General features: G+C 43.0%; 1 protein-coding gene across 5 annotated transcripts in view; it reads right to left on the bottom strand.

Annotated features, from left to right (window-relative positions):
* The window catches only part of TMEM260 (transmembrane protein 260), an 82,349-nt gene that overhangs the window by 6,215 nt on the left and 56,779 nt on the right, over nt 1-19,355 (bottom strand). For 3 of the 5 annotated variants that reach the window (XM_036108987.2, XM_036108989.2, XM_036108994.2), the window contains 4 exons: nt 18,613-18,789; nt 17,067-17,120; nt 15,258-15,348; nt 9,007-11,335 (listed from right to left, as the gene is read on the bottom strand). In XM_036108987.2, coding sequence (XP_035964880.2) covers nt 11,081-11,335; nt 15,258-15,348; nt 17,067-17,120; nt 18,613-18,789 — 577 coding nt within the window. In that variant the 3' untranslated portion in view covers nt 9,007-11,080. Of the gene's footprint in view, nt 1-9,006; nt 11,336-13,530; nt 14,325-15,257; nt 15,349-17,066; nt 17,121-18,612; nt 18,790-19,355 lie in introns of those variants that run through there. The other 2 variants (XM_036108992.2, XM_078053752.1) reach the window with 2 other exon arrangements.

Here is a 19,355-nt window from a genome sequence, read left to right as displayed (position 1 = left end):
ATCCAGCCAAAATTATTTCGCTACAAGGACTTACCTTTGGTGGAGTATTTTGGGTGGAATTTCTTTTTTAATACAGAGATTGCTTCTCCCCTTCTTGCAACCCACTGTCCAAACTCTCAAGCTGTCACCAAACTCAGTACGTGGCAGGAATAATTTCATGCTGAGTAAAATGTGTTTCATTTCACATCCTGTAAGAATAATTACTTAGCATAATGCCACTTAAAATGTATTTCTATCTGCAAATGCTAATGAAGCTACAAAAACCTGAATCATCTTCGGAAAGAATTAGGGTATTAAGGGGGCTTCTCCTTCACTCCCTCTCCTCCTGTAGAGACTGCCTGAAGAGAGAAACGGGGACCACAGGAATAATCCTGACACTAGATCCTGCTGTCTTTAAACTGGGTGCAAGTCCAGTGGCTTGCGGGGAATTTAATCCCACAGACCTCTGCCGAGCCTCCCTAAGATGCTGGAAACAGAGCCAAAGGCTCCCTGGAGATGCCCCGTCCTCACCCAGGTCCCAATGGGTGGCCGCTAGGAGGGAACTCAGGTCCGGGGCCAACGAGGGCCACCTACACCAATGGCAGGGCTGGTGGCAGGCCTGTAACCTCTGGCCTTAAGGAACTTGCCTCTTGATCAGTGGTGTGCCCAAGTAGTAAAGACTACGGTTCTAACTACTGTTCATCTTGAGGCTTAAAACAGGCAACACAGAATGATGAGGAGCAAGAGGGAAAAGGAGTGTTTTGCCTTTAAAGAAGTTAAAAAAAAACACAAAACCCACAACCTTTTTATTTTGAAATAATTTTAGAATTACAGAAAGGTTGCAAAAATTGTTCGGGGAGCTCTTGAATATCCTTTGCCCAACTTCCCCTAATTTAAGATCTTACATGACCACAGTACGATGATCCAAACCAAGAAACTGTTAAGTACAATGCTGTTAACTACACCACAGACTTCAATTCAAATTTCACCAATGTTCCCCCGATATCGTTCTTCTGTTCTAGGACCTGAGCCAGGATCCCATATTGCATGTAGTTGTCATGTCTCCTTGGTCTCCTTTAATCCAGGACATTCTCCGTTTTTCCTTGCCTTTCATGACTTTGACACTTTTGAAGAGTACTGGTGAAATGTCCCTCCGTTTGGGTTTGTGTGATATTTTCTCACAAGGAAAGTGAGGGTATACATTTTGGGCAAGAATACTACAGAAGTGCCAATTTCTTCTCACTGCTCTGGAGAAGTGGGACCTGGTCCTCTCCTGCAGTGAAGTTCAGCGAGGGCCCATGTGGAAGGCCTGAATGCATGTCTAGAACCTCAGCAGAGGTAGGCACCATGCCTAAGAGCACGTGACAGGCTTCTCACACCTGTCTCCTCCTTTCTCTGTTACTATGGGTGCTGATGGGAGAAGTGAGAACATTTCTTTGCTATTGGTAGACAGCACTGTGTTTTGTTTTGTTTTGAAGTAATCTTTACACCCTACGTGGGGCTCAAACTCACAACCCTGAGATCAAGAGTTGCACGCCGTACCCACTGAGCCAGCCAGGCGCCCCAGCACTAGTGTTTTTTTAATCCGGTGCCATTGAGATCTGTAGGACAAGGGGTAGGCAGGGAAGGCAGAGTATCATGGATGGTGGTGGGGAAAAGGGGGGGGTGGGAAGACGTGGGTCCAGTGCAGCCCTTTGTGGACTCAGCAGGGCTCTAGATAACCTGAAAATGAGATGCAGACCTCTCCATGGGTGGGAACTTGTTCATTTGGATGGAGGGAGTGGTGGCAAACAGTTTCCAATCAGCATTTGTAACAGTGAAGAAACAGGTGGGATACCCTCAGTGGGGTTAAAGAGTAGTAGTGGTGGTGAAAAGGACTCTTGGGCAGATTTGTAAGATTTGCATTTTGGCTTTCACCCCCTCTGAAAATGGAAACTCCACAGGGGACAGGCCCTTGTCTGTCTGGTTCCCTTCTTCCTCTGAAAACCTAAGACCCAGGCCTGGCACATTGTAGCAACTCAAAAAATGTGTTTTGATGAAATGAATTAAAAAACAAAACAAAACGGGTGAGTGGATGCAGTACTCATCTGCAGAACATACTGATGGGCACTCCACTCATCCCCACTGGGAAATCCATGACTCTGTCCCAAGCGTGGTTTTAAAAGCCCAGCAGCGGTCCTGAGTTCAGGACTCGAAGCTTTCTAAAATTCTTTCCATGTCAGTCCTCTAAGTGCTCTGAGAAGCTGTGTCGAGGAGACCATTCTTCGAGAGGTCTCTGGGACCAACAGAATCCACGTTGTGTGGGGGAAGGTAGAATCAGATCCAGATCAAATGTGTAGATGGCAAAATCTAAGTTTGGGGAGAGAAGGCAAATGGTAGTAACGTTGAAGCTTCCTTCCAGGTGGACCATGCTTTAGGGAAGCCAACAGGAAGAGGGAAGGACCGTCATGGTACTGGGGTCACATGGGAGGGATTGTACATGCGCTCGCAGACTGAGATGCTTTCCTTATTAATGGGACTGCTTTCAGTTCTTCATCTGCTCAGTGCTTCTTGGTTACTCTCTTCTAATGGCCAGTTTTCCGTATAAGTTAAATAACACATTATTTATAATTACCATTGTAATTTAAATTGAACTATTTATTGAAGTTTTCCAGATGCGTATTTACCGAGGCCTTTTTTAAATATACGAGAGAGGCAAAGCAGCCGGCAGCAGGAGGCTCTTTAGACTTATTTTACTCAGGTGTATCAAATGGATGGGAGCTGGTTTTGCTGGCATATTAATGAAAACAGCTTGCCCTGTGAGCAGTTGGTATGTTCAAAGCACTTTATACATAGCAACCTACTTCATCCTTCCAGACGGACCATCAGGCAAATCTCTTCTCTCCCCATTCTACAGAAAAGGAAATTAAGGCACAGAGACACTTGCTCCAAGTCATGCAGCTAGTAAATGGCAGAGCTGGGTGTCTAGCTCTGATCACGATACTATAGAGTGCTTCTAGTGCAATCCACAAAAGGCCTGTGCTTTCTGGAACAGCCTGGAACCTGGGAGAGTGAATGGAAGAGCTGGGAAGGACTAAGTTCCTGCTCTTTGCTCTTTTGGGGACAAAATGAGCCCGGCAGGCACACATCCTTGCATGTTCTTCTCCATCCAGGCAATCGGCACTGGAACTGCCCTTTGCGGGAGGCCGTGGTGAGTTCCTGCAGGAGACCATGCACTGTGATGGGCACTTTCAGGGATGAGACAAAGGTTTTTGTTAGGGTATTTCTTTAATTCTGTAACAATCCTGCACTATAATAAAAAAAGGAACATAGACTCTCCATCTTACCAAAATTTCATGAAATTGCTTTAAAACAAAGTTCTAGTTTTGTTTGATTCTTGCATAGGTTCACACATTTTGCTTTGTTCACACATTACCTTGTTATTGGCTCATAATATTCAACAGCTTCAGGTTCTGTGGATCAACTGAGGGTTCACAAGGGACGTGGAGAAGGAGAAAAGTACTGTCACATAAATGCTAACCCTGCAGAACGGGTCACCTTCACCTTTACCCCAGAGCGTGTGCAGCATGGTTCGTGTGGTCTTTGTCTCAAGGGTTTTTGCCAGACGTATCTGCCTCCCAAAGATGAAGGGCCAAACTACTTCCAACTCTGACAGTAAATGCAGGACATTTAGGGGATTTCAGATCATTGAAGCCATTCAATGGCTACTAAATGGAATTAGTTGTTTTATCAACAACCATAATAGTTATTGATATTACCATTGTTATATATCTTTACAAATCATACATAGGACTCAAGAGCCAAATTTGGAAGCAATCACTATTACCTAAACACTGAATTGGTAATGTTCACAATTAGGAAACCAGACATTTAGGTCTCCAGAGAGGAATCTGCCTTTCTGGACACTTAAAAAATTTAATAGAGTGGCCGAACCGAACGGAACAATCATGAACACTAGCTCTAGATGGCCTTGGTTTCTGGGAAGAAAAGTCTAATTCCAGTGGAGCTGGGACATATTTCCTTCTGTAAAACACAGAAATACTATTATGTTTTGAACCCTGCTTAGAAGGGGTAAGGAATATATAAATTAGTGCAACATTTTTCAAATGGAGTTTTCAGTAGCTGATTGAGCTGCAATATAATCTATGCCAACAACTTCCAAGATTTCAAAGTGACTTTTTCTTACCACACTTAAAGCGTTTTAATTTGGGTATATGTTCCTAAATCCAGAATGGGTAGGGAAATTCTCTGCCAAAGGCCAGGGATACAGGCTCTATCTAAAAGGGAAGGGAAAGAAAGAAATTCTATCCCCGAGGTTTGGAGAAGGGGAAGAAAGCAGCTCAGTGTATGGCTTTTAAACAATATCCTACAACATAGTTCTCGATTTTAGATACCATTTACCTCTAGAAAAGTCTATCATAATTTTAATATGGCCATATTATTTGGGGACTTTAATGTGACACACAGTGGACAGTGGTATGTAGCTGGTTTTATTTAGCTGTGATGTAAGTCACAGTTATTGAGCCAAACAGCTCATGCTCTGGCCCCAGTTCTGCTATTACCTAGCGATGTGACATAAACCAAGTCGCTTACTGAGTGTAGGCCTGTTTCCTCATTCACTAAACTGGAATCGTCGCGCTGTCTATACTAGATGATCCCTTACCAACTTTTTTTTTTTTTTTAAATATTTTATTTATTTATTTGAGAGAGAGAGAATGAGAGAGAGCGAGCACATGAGAGGGGGGAGGGTCAGAGGGAGAAGCAGACTCCCTGCTGAGCAGGGAGCCTGATGCGGGACTCGATCCAGGGACTCCAGGATCATGACCTGAGCCGAAGGCAGTCGCTTAACCAACTGAGCCACCCAGGCGCCCCCTTACCAACTTTTTGGCATTCACATTCAATAAAGTTGGATAAATTCTCCTCAGCCACTGGCTTTCCAGTGTATTCTTTTCTGTGACCCACAATAAGAAATACATTTTATGTTATGACCTGGTTCACATACATGTATATATTTATATGCAAGTGTTTATACACACACACACACACACACACAAATACATAACACGATCTATGTGTTATACATGCAACCACACACACACGGAAGGAATGATACTGAAAGTCTCATGAAAGAGTACTTACCCCTGTTACCTCAGATGCATCTTGATATTTTTATTCTATTTCATTAAGAAAAAGATGGTCCCAATTTCCACTAAATTGACTCCATGACCCAGGCTGACAAACACCATAACCAGGCACAATCCTGTACTCTGAGGAACGGCCTCAAGGGGAATGTAGGCGACTGTGCAGGTTAGTGGTTAGAATTCTGATCACTGAGGGGGCACCTGGGTGGCTCAGTTGGTTAAGCATGTCTGCCTTTGGCTCAGGTGGTGATCCTGGAGTCCTGGGATCAAGCCCCGTGTCAGGCTCCTTGCTCAGCGGGGAGTCTGATTCTCCCTCTCCCTCTGTGCTCTCTCTCTTTCTCTCTCTGAAGTAAATAAATTAAAAAATCTTAAAAAAAAAAGAATTCTGATCACTGAAAGAAAAATATAAAAACTGTGTAGCTATATAGTTGAAGGAATATTGAAGGAATGTATTCTAATTGTAGCAAACAAATTATGACACACTAAATAAAAACAACCGCTAAGTACAAGTGCTCTCCATCAGTGAACTTTCCCATTTTAAGTGCTGCATAGTTGAACTTTGGGTTTTCATTCTTTTATAAACAAAACTTTTGAAACTTCCTCTCACCTATTGGACTGGCTTTTAACTCTTCAGTCACAGGAACCCTAGTGTTTTGATAAATTAATCATCTTCCATTTATAAACAACCCCTTTTAAAGTTTCTGTAGCTTTTGCCAGAGTATTTTTTTAAAGATTTTATTTATTTATTTATTTATTTACTTATTTATTTGAGAGAGGGAGAGACAGCACGAGTGGGGGAAGGGTCAGAGGGACAAGCACACTCCCTGCTGAGTAGGGAGCCCCGATGTGGGGCTCTATCCCTCCACCCCGAGATCATGACCTGAGCTGAAGTCAGACGCTTAACCAACTGAGCCACCCAGGTGCTCTTGCTTGAGTATTTTAAAAGAGCCCTTGTTTTTTGTATATTAACTTTTAAAAGCACTGTTAATAAATAATACAATTATATAATGTTTTCCTTCCACTTCTGGAACCTATTTTGAGGGGAGATACTGTAAGAAGATTCTAGTCCTTGCATCTTTTACCCTATCCTCAGATCCTAGATGGTCCTCTGTTGCAGTTCTTGAGTTCACATCTTGGCATGCCAGGGTATCACTGGGATTTCTTGTGTCTTGAACGACACTCAAGGATCTAGGGTACCAGGTGACCCATGTAGGTCCCATCCCACCATAAGCCCACAATGAGCAAACTGGGTCTCACTTCCCAAGCAGTGTTCCCTTTGGGGTTCAATGGCTCACACTTTCCCATAGAAGCAACAACCACAGGTAGAAGGGTATTTCCAATGGTTCAACCATCCAGGGAATATTTCATTGAGATGAGAGAAATCTCAAAATATCTTCTTTAAAACGTTCCATTACAAAATCACCTCCTTTTAGGTAACACTTCTACATAGAAGATGATTGTGGTGTGCATATTTTCAAAAACAGGACATAATGTCTATTTATCAGTTTATAATCTAGAATATATAGAGATTACACTCCATCTATTGTACTTCTTTCCCCGATACTACTTATACAGATTTACAGCAAATTATAAACAATTGAAATTATGAAAGGGTTAAATCTTAGATTTGGATTTCTATTTATCTTTCATTAGAATGTTATTTAACATCCTCCTCACCTAATGGTGACTATGGACAAGGCAAGACTACTGGGTTGCTGGAGGAGCTCCATCCCTGGGATGGAAACCTGGGCCAGTTATGTGTTCGATCCGTATCTTGCAAGTTTCTCCACCTTATCAACTTGACTTCTCTAAAATCATCACAATACCTACGTCACTGAAAATTAACCCCAACCAATAACACTTGGGATCCTAGGAAAAGATCCAGGTGACTCCATTTATAGGTCAATAATTGAGGGCTTCCTATTTATAGTTTGGGAACTTCTACCCATCTCTCCCCCCACTTTTTTCTTTTCACAATATGACAAACGCTAACCCTTCTTGTACATATCCTTTGCACCAGATGTACATTACAGTGTTGAAGAGCAATCAGAATTTTTTTTTCAGAAAAATCCCTTTCTCAAGATATATTCCTATTAGTTTGCTTTCCTATATCCAGGTAAGCACATTGTGTTATTCCTGAGGCTTTTTTTACACCGTCCTATGCTGATCCAAATCAAACAGACCTTTCGAGGGTACTGACAATGACATCTTTATTGAATATGATCGCTGCTAAAGCTGTAGCTCCCTGTTTGCTCTCTAATGTTGTGCCAAGATCTTGGCCTTTAGATGTTCCCAGAAGCCCTGGAAACATTACTTATTTGTTTGTGAGTATAAGCTCTAGAATGCTTTTGCATCCACAACAAAATATGAGGATGAATAAAGCGTGTGAATCTTTTCCTGGGCCGGAATTTCTTTTCTTCCCCTAACCATAGGACTCGGAGCCACTTAGAAGACCAGTAATACTCTACATTGGTGCATTTACAAAATATACCGGCATCAAAACAGAGTAAAAGGATTTGTTGTAACAGGATCCTTTTTTTTTTTAACCTTTGGTATTAAAACTTTTTTTCTGAATATTAAAAGTATTAACATTTCTAAATTCCAAGGGATATTGGTGGGTACTGTGGTTAAGGACTCACATTGTTTAACTTTTAAAATATAAATTAAAAAAACTAGTCTTCATATATCCTAGCCTGATGACTTAAAGAAATCAGCTGGGTATCAAAAAATCACCCTAACACTCAATTGTTTAGATATCGTAATGGCTAAGTAAACATAACAGTTCTATCATCAGAAAATACTAGGAAGATGGACAGACATAACATTTCACAGTGTCTATCAGAAGATCTCAAGAAAGTGTACTAGTAATGATGCCCTTCCATTTGAGCTTTATTTTGAGTCATAGGACAAAAGCATTTGTTAAAATGGGACCTTTGAAAGCCACAAAGAGAAGAGTAGAGTCAACAGTAAGAACGGAGCATAGCTCCCGTCAGTGGGCGTGGGGCTGGGGGGGGGGGGGGTTTGTCAGAGGGCACGGAGCCTCGGTCCCTGCACTCATGTGCGCCAGCCTTGGGGCCCGGCAGGAGGGCACCGCAGCCCAGGGAGAGCGGCTGGCTTTGCTGGCTCCCACTTGCTCCTCAGGCCAAAGTCCAGGCAGAAGTTGGCCTTGTGGGGTTCCTGTCGTCCTGCCAACCCGCGGCACTCCGGGGACATTGCTAGGAGAATCCTGGCCAAATCCTGCATGAGAAGTCACCTCCTTCACATGTTCTCCCATGTCAGGGGGTTAGACTAGAGGAGACCCCTTCTGTCAGGGTTTGTGGTGTTCGTGCACCAGCCAAGGAAAAGGAAGAGAAAGAAAGAGAAAGCAACCTGTTTAACCGTACACAAGAGAAAGGGAAGAATGCTTCAGAATAGCTGATCTGGGAATGAAGCCCAACGTGCCCAAGTCAGCTCAGCTTGCTGTTTTTTGCATGTACTGAGGGTTTTTAGCAATTTAAATAATTACGATCCTATTGACTTCGGGCCATCATATATGTATCAGTGCTTTCTCAAACAGAGAGCGGTCCAAAGCCACTGTTCACAAAGTACTATACAGAAGGATCTATGCAAACTTTGACCACAGTCACTACACGAAGTATATTCAGACCTATATACAGAGCGCCTCCATATAGACACAAATGTAATAGGCAGGTACCCTCGAAAAGAGGCCTTCACTTGCCATCCTCAAGGCCATCAACAGGAAATCTTCCTTTCCATAAGGTCCTTCCGACACCACGTGCATACAGATGCCCAAATGCATATTCACGCCCACGTACCTACTGATGCTCCGTCACCTCACCCATGCACGCCATCTCTCCCGAACCGAGAAAAACAACACATGTCCCGGGAATGTTCACTTGAATTTTATTGTACTTTTCCTCTTTAAGAAAAGTGGAAATCCAAATCCAGAGAAACCTCACACGATTTCTTTCAAATGGATAAACTTAGACAATTTATCAACGCTTCCTTAAATTTTTACACCACCCCGAACTCAACAGGTTTTTGTTTTAAGGTAAACCAGGTTTTTGGTTCTTCCCTGTGGAGAAGTTACTTTCAAGTCAGTGAAAGTTCTTGGCCCATGATGAAAAGTCTTTGCCAATTAGTACTCAACAACTCCAATTCATTTTTTTCTGGTTCAAGATGAGTAGGAGCCTAATAAGGCTGTGATAAAAGGGCAAAAGGCACCGAGAGCCAAAAGCGGATTAATGAGCTCCTCCATTTATTTGTCTTCCTAACAGCTGAACTGTTACAACTATTGACACTCTTCAAAAGGTTCCGCTCTGAACCCTGTCCAGGCGCTGCAGGCTCCAATGGACATCTTCAAATCCAGAGAATGGAAGGGCAAGGGCTTCCCCTGTGTGATGCCAAAACCAACAAAGCCCCATGGATCAGGTAATGAAACTTCAGCTTTTCCCCCTTTGAGATTTATTTACTGGCAGCTGACAAGGGGCAAATGCAGCTCGAATTGTGCAGTCAAGACCCTGTCAAGCTCTGAGAGGCACCCTTGTCTTGAAGCACCTTCATGACTGGCATTTCACTCAAAAGCCCTCGGCACTGGTCCTTAACAGCTTATGACATCACAAAGGACACTCCAGACAGATGCCTACATGGCATCCTGCAGCATTTTAAAAGAGAATTAGTGGTTTTAATTATGGTCGTGGTATGAAAGGGAACCATGCAAGCTCCGCAGGAGACCTTTGATCAGACCCTTTTGCTAGTACAATGCCACGGAACTGTGACTATTCCTGGTAAGGGGCCTTTTCTTGCTGAATGACTCACCAGTGATCTTTGAATGCAGACAAGCTTCTAGCCCTCCCTCTTCATTAGTGAGCATTTCTATACAGGGGCCTATATAGCGCTTGGAGTCTAGGAACTATACAATTGGGGGGAAAAGAATCCCTACAGATTCTGGCCTCTACTTAGGAAGTGCTGAAGGACTCGGAGTGACTTTATTCATTAAAACAGGTTGCTATTAATTAACTGTCATAATAAAATAAAGAACTATTATTTGCATTTCTTACTATGTTCTCTTTAGTAATATGTATAAAAGATGCTTGTAACAGAAATGAATTTATTGAACCACTTCCCCATCCCCCCCACCCCCCAGTCCCCGCCTTTTTTTTTTTTCCTCTTTTTTTTTGCATTTTGGCAGCAGGAGCCTACTAATTATTGGGCCTGGATTTATGAGCCCAAACAGAAGTAAAACATAAATATAAAATTAACTAAGGAAATACAAAATCCTTTTTATTTGCCACATTATGCAACTGAAAGAAAGCAAATTAGCAGCTTTATTTTTTAACGATTTCAGAGAATTATCAAAGACAATAAAACTCCCAACTTTTTTCAAAATATTCACTGGGTTGGTGTTTAGCTTGAAGTGTGAGATTATGTAACAACCAAAGCTACTTAAAAAAAAAAAAGTTTTTAATTTGAAGCAGAGCAAGGTTCACTCTTTTAAAAAAAAAATCACTTTTGAGAAACAGAAAATGTGTCTTTGGTCTGGTATTAATATTTTATGAATTTAATCTTCAAAACTAATCCCAATAAGCAATAAGCAATCTTCAAAACTGATCCCAATAAACGATTCACAGTCGATATTTAAAGTACATGAAAATAGCCCATTCTCTTCTAGCATCTATTCAAGCAAAGTCATTAGGTGAAAGACAGAAGAAGTAGGAGGGTTTTCTGGAAGGTTCTCACTGAAATGCTAAGTGACAAGGGATACATAGAATTTGCATACGTAGCACATCGCAATCACTCAAACACCCCACTGGACAGTACTGCCGTACCCTATCTGGGAAATGACTGAGTCTTCAATTTTTTTTTTTTTTTTTTACAATTTTTTTTCTTGGAGGAAAAACTTTTGGACTTTGGAATTCTGGAAGCTGAACGATGAGCAGGTTTTTTCACATCCTGTTGCCTCAGACATTTTTCCTATTTCTCAGACTTTGCAATTCCTTTCTTAGGTGCTTTAGAGCAACGAAAATATCAGGCAGCTGTGGGTCATTCCGTGCTTTCTGAGTGTAGAGACGGAAGTGTCTGATGGTTTCAGATAACAAGACTTCAGGGTCTGCACCTCTTTCCCGAAGGCGTAACATCCGCTCACAAGCGATGGCATAGTTCTTGTGCCAATTCACTGGGTGTTCCTTTTGTAAAGAGACAATCTCCTTATAAAGCTGAAAAACAGCAAAGATGTTGGTATTCCATTGTTATCCCCTGACTTTTTTTTAAAACACAAAAAACACAGAGGAATTAATCACACAAGAAGGAAAATCCACACAGCCTATAGTAAAAATCGAATCATTGCTAGGCCATGCAGAAGATGCAAGAATGTGACTGTAATTATTACAGTGGCAGGAGGCAAATGTGCTTCATCTAAAACTGCTTCTGGGGTTTTTCGGATGTTGCAGAGGGAACCTAAGACACACTGTGTCAGGACAAAATGCTCTTCCTCCAGAAAGATGTTCTGGGAAAGGGATTTAGTTCTAATTCATGGAAAGCTATTTACTCAACAGGCAGAAAGGCTGAAACTCTAAATTTAGCTGTTGGAGAAAAAAAAAATAGCTTTCTTTAGAAAACTGCATGGAAAAAGAACTGGAAGGAATTTAAATTTTGACCCTCCTTTTCACATAAATTTCTCTCTTCATTAAAAACAACAGCAGTAACAATGGCAACCATAAGCCAGCTCAAACAAGTCCATCATCAAATAGGCTGGGCGTAAAAGAATTTAAGAGACATCCTTAGAGTGAGATATTAAAAATCTTCAGGGCGCCCTATAATTACAATTTCGATAGTTAACATTTTGCCCACAGAAATCAGGAATTTTGTTTTGCAACATCAGAGATCGTATGAATTTGGACAGAGTTTGAGTCTTTGATGATGAGTTTTCCAGGGAGAAACATTAAAATTTAACAAATAAAGCAGAACCAAATCTGCACAATGGAATACTAGACTTGCTTATGTGGAAATTCCACAGCCTTCTTGGGGGCTGGCAAATTGGAGTCGGATCTGCAGGAACGTGAGGTCGTCCACAGACTTGGCGAGCGCACAGAACAAGGAACGATGCTTTCTCGAGGGACAAGGGCTTCTGCGGTTAGAACTGTATCCATCACATCATTCAGTTGAAAGGGACCCAAGATACTAGCTATTGCCCCAACTTCTACTCCAGGGCAGATAAATGCATCCCTACCTAACCTACTTTTAAATAGCATCCACAGGAAAAATCCCAGAATTCATGTTCCATGTCTCATTTCAGTATTTAATAAGTGTCAGTCTTCAAGCTGGCTTTTAAAGCAGTTTCCCCCTTCGCTTCTTTCCCTCCAGAACCAAGGGAACAGTCACCTTGCACTTGCATGTACATCAAAGCTCTGAAGCTAGCCTCCTACTCTTCCGTTCTCTCAGTCAAATATCCAGTGTTTCTCTACCTTTCCTCGTGGTCTGTTTACTCTACTATTGCTTCCCTTCCTGAGCGCCCCTCCGATGAGGGATGTGTGTGAAGTGCACGGCGCGCTGCCAGGCACAGAGCAGGCGCTCAGGACTGTTCAGGTTCTTTACTTTCCCAAGTGTTCGAAGTCCTACCAAGTTCTGGAGTTCAAAACAGAGGCCAGCCCTTCCCCAATGGCTCAAGAGAATGAGAGGCTCAGTCGTGTCCTCCCCATTTTATAGTCTCTAGCTATCGGAACAAGCATACTACCTGTTTCTAGAACACTTTGTTGCCGACACATCATCAACTTATTCGGGGTAGCCCATTAAGCCACGTGTGCTGTATCTTAAGAAGCCGGTCATTTCTCATCACGTGGAACTATATTTCCTCCTCTATGGGTTACTGTGACATTTGTCTTAGCAGACTCTATCCTATTTACTGGGGACACCCATTTATCAAATGTATTCCTAAAGAAAATAGGGGTATTCCCTGCTCCCCCACTACACCTGAACTTAAGGTCCCCCAAACTTAAAGTTCTGTATGAGCTATTGAGTGGAATACTATAAATAACAACAAAAATGTCTTACACCTAACAAGAATGTTCTTGAAAAACCAGTACCAGGGGGTGGATTTGTGTGGACCCATCCAGTATTTGACCTTATATGTCTTGCAAGCAAGGTCACACCTCTGGAGACATATGCAAAGAAGAGACCTATGGACTTGTGTCCAATGAAAAGAGTTAAGTTTACAGGCCCAAAGGGACAATAAATCCGTGAATCAGCTTCAGTACTGGCCTGGCAAATGACCACGGAACGGGTCACTGACGAGAATATGAAATAACAGTAAGTCTCAGATTTCTCCCCACTAAATACTGCTTGTTGTTCACACAATCACAGGGTATTAGAGATGAACGGGCTATGACATGACAAGGACATGAGAGATAATCGATAAAGCTTAGAGCCTACTTTTATTTTTAGAAGAAATCGAGGCCTGGAAAGGTGAACTGACTTACAGTCAGCAATTAATGGTGCAGCAGGCCTTGCACCTGGATCCGCCAACTGCCACACAGAACTCCAGCTTGTGGTCTCCCATAATCCATCCCTTGCTGTCCCCGAGTGGGCACCTCGGAGGGTTCTGCCCTTGTCCCTGTGGACTGTCCTCCCTGGCCCACTCTCTCACTACTCTGCCCCACCAGCTCCTTCCGATCTTTCAAGATGACACTCCAGGGATGTCCCCTCCGCAGGCTCCCCTCCCGTCCTCACCGGCCCCTGTCCAGGAGGTGGATGCGTGTACAGCCTGCTCTTCCTCATGGTTCCTCTGCAAACCCTTCGTGTCCCTTACAAGACTAGTGTACCTGACGACTCTATCTTCTGTCTCCCTCTGTAGCTGCTACCTCTTGGGGAGCAGGGACAATGCTTGGTTGTCTCCACCACAGTACTGGGTACAGACTGGGTGCTCAAGAAATGCTCTGTGAGTAAGTGAATACATGAATAAACAATGAGCCCCTGACCACAACATTCAGGAGTAAGATGAGTCGTACTGATGGGACACAGTGCGATGCGGACTTAGCACTAAACCAGTGCTGGGCGAGTAGCCCCATAGCAGTCTAGAGGTGGCAGGGACACCTCAGTTGCTCACAGAGATGGCTCCGGGGCTCGGGGCTCACTGGTCCTTGCCAGGACATCTGTTTCTTAGACAGCAGGCTCCCAGATGGTCTCCGAAGGTGTTTGAAGAGCCCAGGGCTATGAATCGCAGAAAAGCAGGGGCTCGTTACAACAGGGCAACAGCAAGCCTCTGCTCCGTCCTCCTGTTCCCCACCAGCGAGGACCACCTGTGCCAGAGCCACTCTCCAAGACGCTTTATCTTTCTCAGGAAATCCCAACCAGCCACGAACCCATCGCTTCAAGTGAGGCGAGGGGCAGGACGTTTGCATGGAGGGCAACCTGTCAGAACTTGTTTGGTGGGGGCTGTGTCCTGTTCCAATGGTTCCCTATGGGTTTCCTGTTGCTGTTGTAACAAATCACCACCAACACAGTGGCTTAAAACAACATACACATATTATCTTACACTTCTGGAGGTCAAAATACATAAAATCAAGGTTTTTGTAAAACCAGCAGGGCTGTGTTCTTTCTTAAGGCTCCAGAATCTGTTTCTTTGCCCTTTGCAGCTTCCAGAGGCTGCCTGGACTCCCCCACTTGTGGCCCCTTCCTCCACCTTCCAGGCCAGCCACCCAGCACCTTTGAATCTTTCTCTCTGCCCCCTGCTTGCATTATCACCTCTCCTTTTCTGCCTTGGACCCTCCTGCCCTCCTTCTTAGAAGCGCCATGTGATTACACTGGGTCCACCTGGACGATTCAGGATAATCTTCCTACCACAAGATCCTTAACTTAATCACACGTGCAAAGTCTCCTTCATCATGTAAGGCTATCCGTCCATTCACAGGCTGTGGAGATGAAGATGTGGGCATCTTTAGGGAGGGGGTATCATCAGCCAACCACACCATTTACTTTAGACATTATTTGTGGTACACAAGTAGTTTTCCATTTATACTGCTTTATAAAGCCAAATAAGACTAGAAACGACAAAGTAAAAACTCTACTGTGATACACACTCCCCATTCCAATCACCACCACCTTCCCACCAAACATATTTATAGATACAAAAGTGTAACGTACGTTATACGCGTGAGTGTAGAGTTGAGCCTTCACATTTGAAGGTATGTTCGCGGTTTCTGCCAGGTTAAAGATGAAGAACGGTGTTTTCATCCTGGGAATTGGGGCAGGGGGAGGGGGGAACCTTCATTAAAATCATGTTGTCAAATTTCACATTTAAAGCTATATCTGCCAGATTTCCACCGATAAAGAACATACAAAACCCTTTATTATATACTTTTTCCTCTCTCATATTCATAGAAGTGTCCCCACTGCCAACATGCTGCATTCACACTGCTTGCCAAAGCTTTTAGGAAAAAGCTTAAGTTCATCGTCACGATTATACATCAGATCTCCACCAGATGTACGTCACTGTCATGCGAGAGCAGCTGGGAAGGGGGGTACTTGCTGAGTTTGTCAGCACAGCCCTGGAGGTACCCATTGCAACGGCTCATGCCATGTGTGACTGGTTCCTCTAAGGTAGCTAGACTCTTTGACCACATGAACACATCCAAATTGTCTTCAGCAAACCCATTAAATCAGTACCTGCCTGAATAATGACCTGCTTTCTTCTTTTATGTGATTTCTTCCCCAGCTTTCCTACATTCAATCGCAGTGAAGAATTGTGCAAACATACGGCGCATCTTTGATCAGTTCTTCAAAGCAAGTGTTTGTCCCTATAACTAGGCTGATCACTTGCAATATGCTGTTTTCTGACTTTCTCAAGAACACCGCTGCATAAACCGCAGTATGGCTATTTTTGTAATTGCTATTTTGAAGCTCTATTTCTTGACAACTTTTTAAAAACCTCTTTAAACTTACGTAAATCCCTTATATCATAACTCAATCCTCACTGCAAAGCACAGTCTCTGGCTCAGAGTGGGCCCCCTTCCTTCCCTGAAGGAGATGCTTCCCTTGTACTTGGTCTCCCCATCTATATGCCACTGACGACTTTTATATTATATTTAGGCCAAAGTCTGTGAGTGTTAGATATTTTAAATATTTTATTTATTTTTTTTGAAGATTTACTTATTTATTTGGGAGAGAGATTGAGAGAGAGTAGTGGGGAGAGGCAGAGGGAGAGGGAGGGAGTCAGACTCCCTGCTGAGGGCGGAGCCCCACGTGGGGCTCGATCCCACGACCCTGAGATCACCACCCCAGCTGAAACCAAGAGTCGGATGCCTAACCGACTGCACCACCCGGGCGCCCCAGTATTTCGAATATTTTAAAATAATGACGGGAACCAAGAGCATCCACAGCGTCCCCGTGAAGTGTTCCATACAGGAACAACAGGAAAGTATAGCATCTAGCACACCTGCATTCAAATCTCTCTTAACAAGTCCGCCTGCTCCATTAGACTGTGAGCTCCTTGAGGGTAGGAATTGTGTCGTATTCACAGGTGGAGCTTCCAAACGCGGCATGGTGTCTGGCCTCTAGGAAACACTGAGTAAGTGCTTACATAATTAACTAGCACATTACCCATGGATTCGGGGCCTTATCAACTTCTCCTCAATCACTCTGGTTTAGCTGAGGCAGGAGAGCATCGGAGCAGAGCAGTGTTCCTGGGTGGGGCAGACGCGAGTTCCAGACTCTCTCACGTGTCGCTATTTGGCTTTGGACAAGTAACCTCTCTACCTCCAGTTTGTCCTTTTGTAAAACGGGGATAATAGCGACTTCTTGATAGGTTTATAGGTTGTTTTGAGGGCAAAATGAGATTATGAATGTACAGCAATCAGCACAATGCCTCAAACAAAATGACTGCTCGTAAATGCTATTTTATTATCACCACTGACCCCAAAACAGACTGCAAACACAAAAGTGTGGGCTAGTCACCTTGCTTGCCACATCTCTTCGTCGGCCACAGATTCCCAAGAAGATGGATCAAACCTGCAGTTACAAGAAAACAGTGACATTTTTCTGCTGGCTACGTTTATTGCTATGGACATATAATCCCTGTTTATAATCTTACAAGGCAAATAAAATAGGTTGGATCTTGAAGGACTGATAGGGACTGAAATAATAAACTTATTCTCCTAGAGAAATCTGATCGCTAGGAATTGGAGCATTTGGTAAATGTGTTCTTAATCTGCATAATGAGCCCCAGCGCTCCATGGGAGTGGACGAAGGATTAGTGGGAAGAGGCTGGAGGCATCTGAAGAGCCTGCTGTCCCTTAAGAAGTGCTAGATGGGCAATGGGACAGAGGCGAGGCCTGGGTCGCTCTACGGACACGGCCAAGAGCCAAAGAGCTGGGAAGCAAGGCAGTAAGCCTGAGAGAAGGGGCTCCTGGCTTTGCTGACATCATTGCTGGAGCAAGGGTGCCATCACAGGGCACTGGCTGAACCATCTGCTGAATTCTTCTTTCTCTTAATTAGACTTTCTTATTATGTGTCTCTTTTGATGGAATGGACATAGTGAGTGGTGCTGGGTACTTGTACTTTGGTCAGCTGTTTGCAGAAAAGGTTATATTCTTTCTTTTCTTTATTTTTTTAAGTGAGTTCTATGCCCAACATGGGGCTCAAACTCACAACCCCGGGATCAAGAGTTGCATGCTCCAATGACTGAGCCAGCCCAGAATAGATTATTTTCTAACTTTTCCTCACCATGGTCACCGAGTGCTTTGATATAGACCTACTTATCCATCTCTGGTTGGTGCAATGTGGTCTGTTTGCTCACGAATGGATCCAAAACCCCTTTGTAGCATTTTTCGTATCATTTTGCCTGTTCTTGAATTATAAGCAATAATTATCGAATCTTTAAATAATCCATAACTTAAAAATAGGCAAGGAAGGCACATTTCTATAGATGGTGACTCAGTTTCCATATGGGAGAGAATCAGCTCTGTAGAGATGCTTATTGGAAGACTGATCATGCCCCAAACAACATGAGCAGGCTAATGACGAACAACTGTGAAGAACGAGTTACTCATCACAGGCCAGTGTCCCCCAGAGAGAAGTTATCTGCCATTCCTGAAGAACAACAAATAGGGTAAGTTCATGCATTGTGCAAATTATCATGGGACACAGAGTACCTCGTAAAGCTCTACTGCAGTTAATAGATGTCTTCCACTTTCAGGGTGCGAGACAGAGGATGACAGACAATACGGCATCACGAGAGTTGGAAGTGGAAGGTGCCATGCCCCAAATTGTTGGGAAGCCCACTCAACCACAGCCTCCCTTGCCCTCCCATCTCCCTACTGTTCTTCAAACACGAGGACAAGAAATACATGTTCTCTATTTAATGATTTGCATGGGCAGCAAATAACTAGTATTATAGTATTAATAACTAATAAAAAAAATAAAAAATATGCAGGGCATCTCAAAATTTAGTAAGCACACAAAACCGCTATGCTCTGATGAAAAATACAGCTGCTGTTCATACCTTCCATATTCTTCAGTCCAGTTATAGATATTTCTTGTAAGTTTAATCCACTCCTCAGGGTTGAATACAATCTCTGAAGGAACTAATTTGTCACAAGAGCCCCAAGGCCACAGTGAATAGTTCTTTTTCCAGGTTGGGTCGCCTTCATGAATTCCTATGCAAACAAATGTTTTTTTTCTATTGAAAACAGAAAAATACATATATTTTTAACTCCAAGTTCTAAATGTTAATAAATACAATTCACGAAGGGTCATTTTTAACTCCTTAAACTGTTACCAATAAACCATTTGCAAAAACCTTCTGGTTTATTTAAATCTTTCCTAAACGTGCTGTTTAGAATTTGTATTAGTGTAAAAAAGCTATCTGGGGAGATTTGGGGGGGGGAAGTTAACAGACATAAACGATAAAAACCGATCTGTTCATAACATTGTAAGAAATCACTTGGGGACAAGCATTGTTAGAGTGACGGTTTCTGTGGTCCTGTCTCACATGTAAACAGACACTTTATTTGACACCTTTTTTTTTTCATTTTACAGGTGGAAATATAAGGCTGCATTTGTTTCCCTACTTAGAAGTAATGTCTCCTGCCTCAATTCCCATTGCACTTTATTTTTTGTCTCTTTTATCATTATTGTATTGTGCTTATTGTTTCCATTCACAAATCTCCCCGAGTAGCCCAGAAGCATCCTGAGGATAGGCTCTCTATCTCTGAATTCACTCTGAATCGCAAATAGCACAATGCT

The sequence above is a fragment of the Halichoerus grypus genome, chromosome 8 (genome assembly GCF_964656455.1).
Source record: "Halichoerus grypus chromosome 8, mHalGry1.hap1.1, whole genome shotgun sequence".
NCBI classification, from domain to species: domain Eukaryota; kingdom Metazoa; phylum Chordata; class Mammalia; order Carnivora; family Phocidae; genus Halichoerus; species Halichoerus grypus.
The sequence above is the reverse complement of the archived record's forward strand: the minus strand, read 5'-3'. Positions and strand labels throughout refer to the sequence as shown.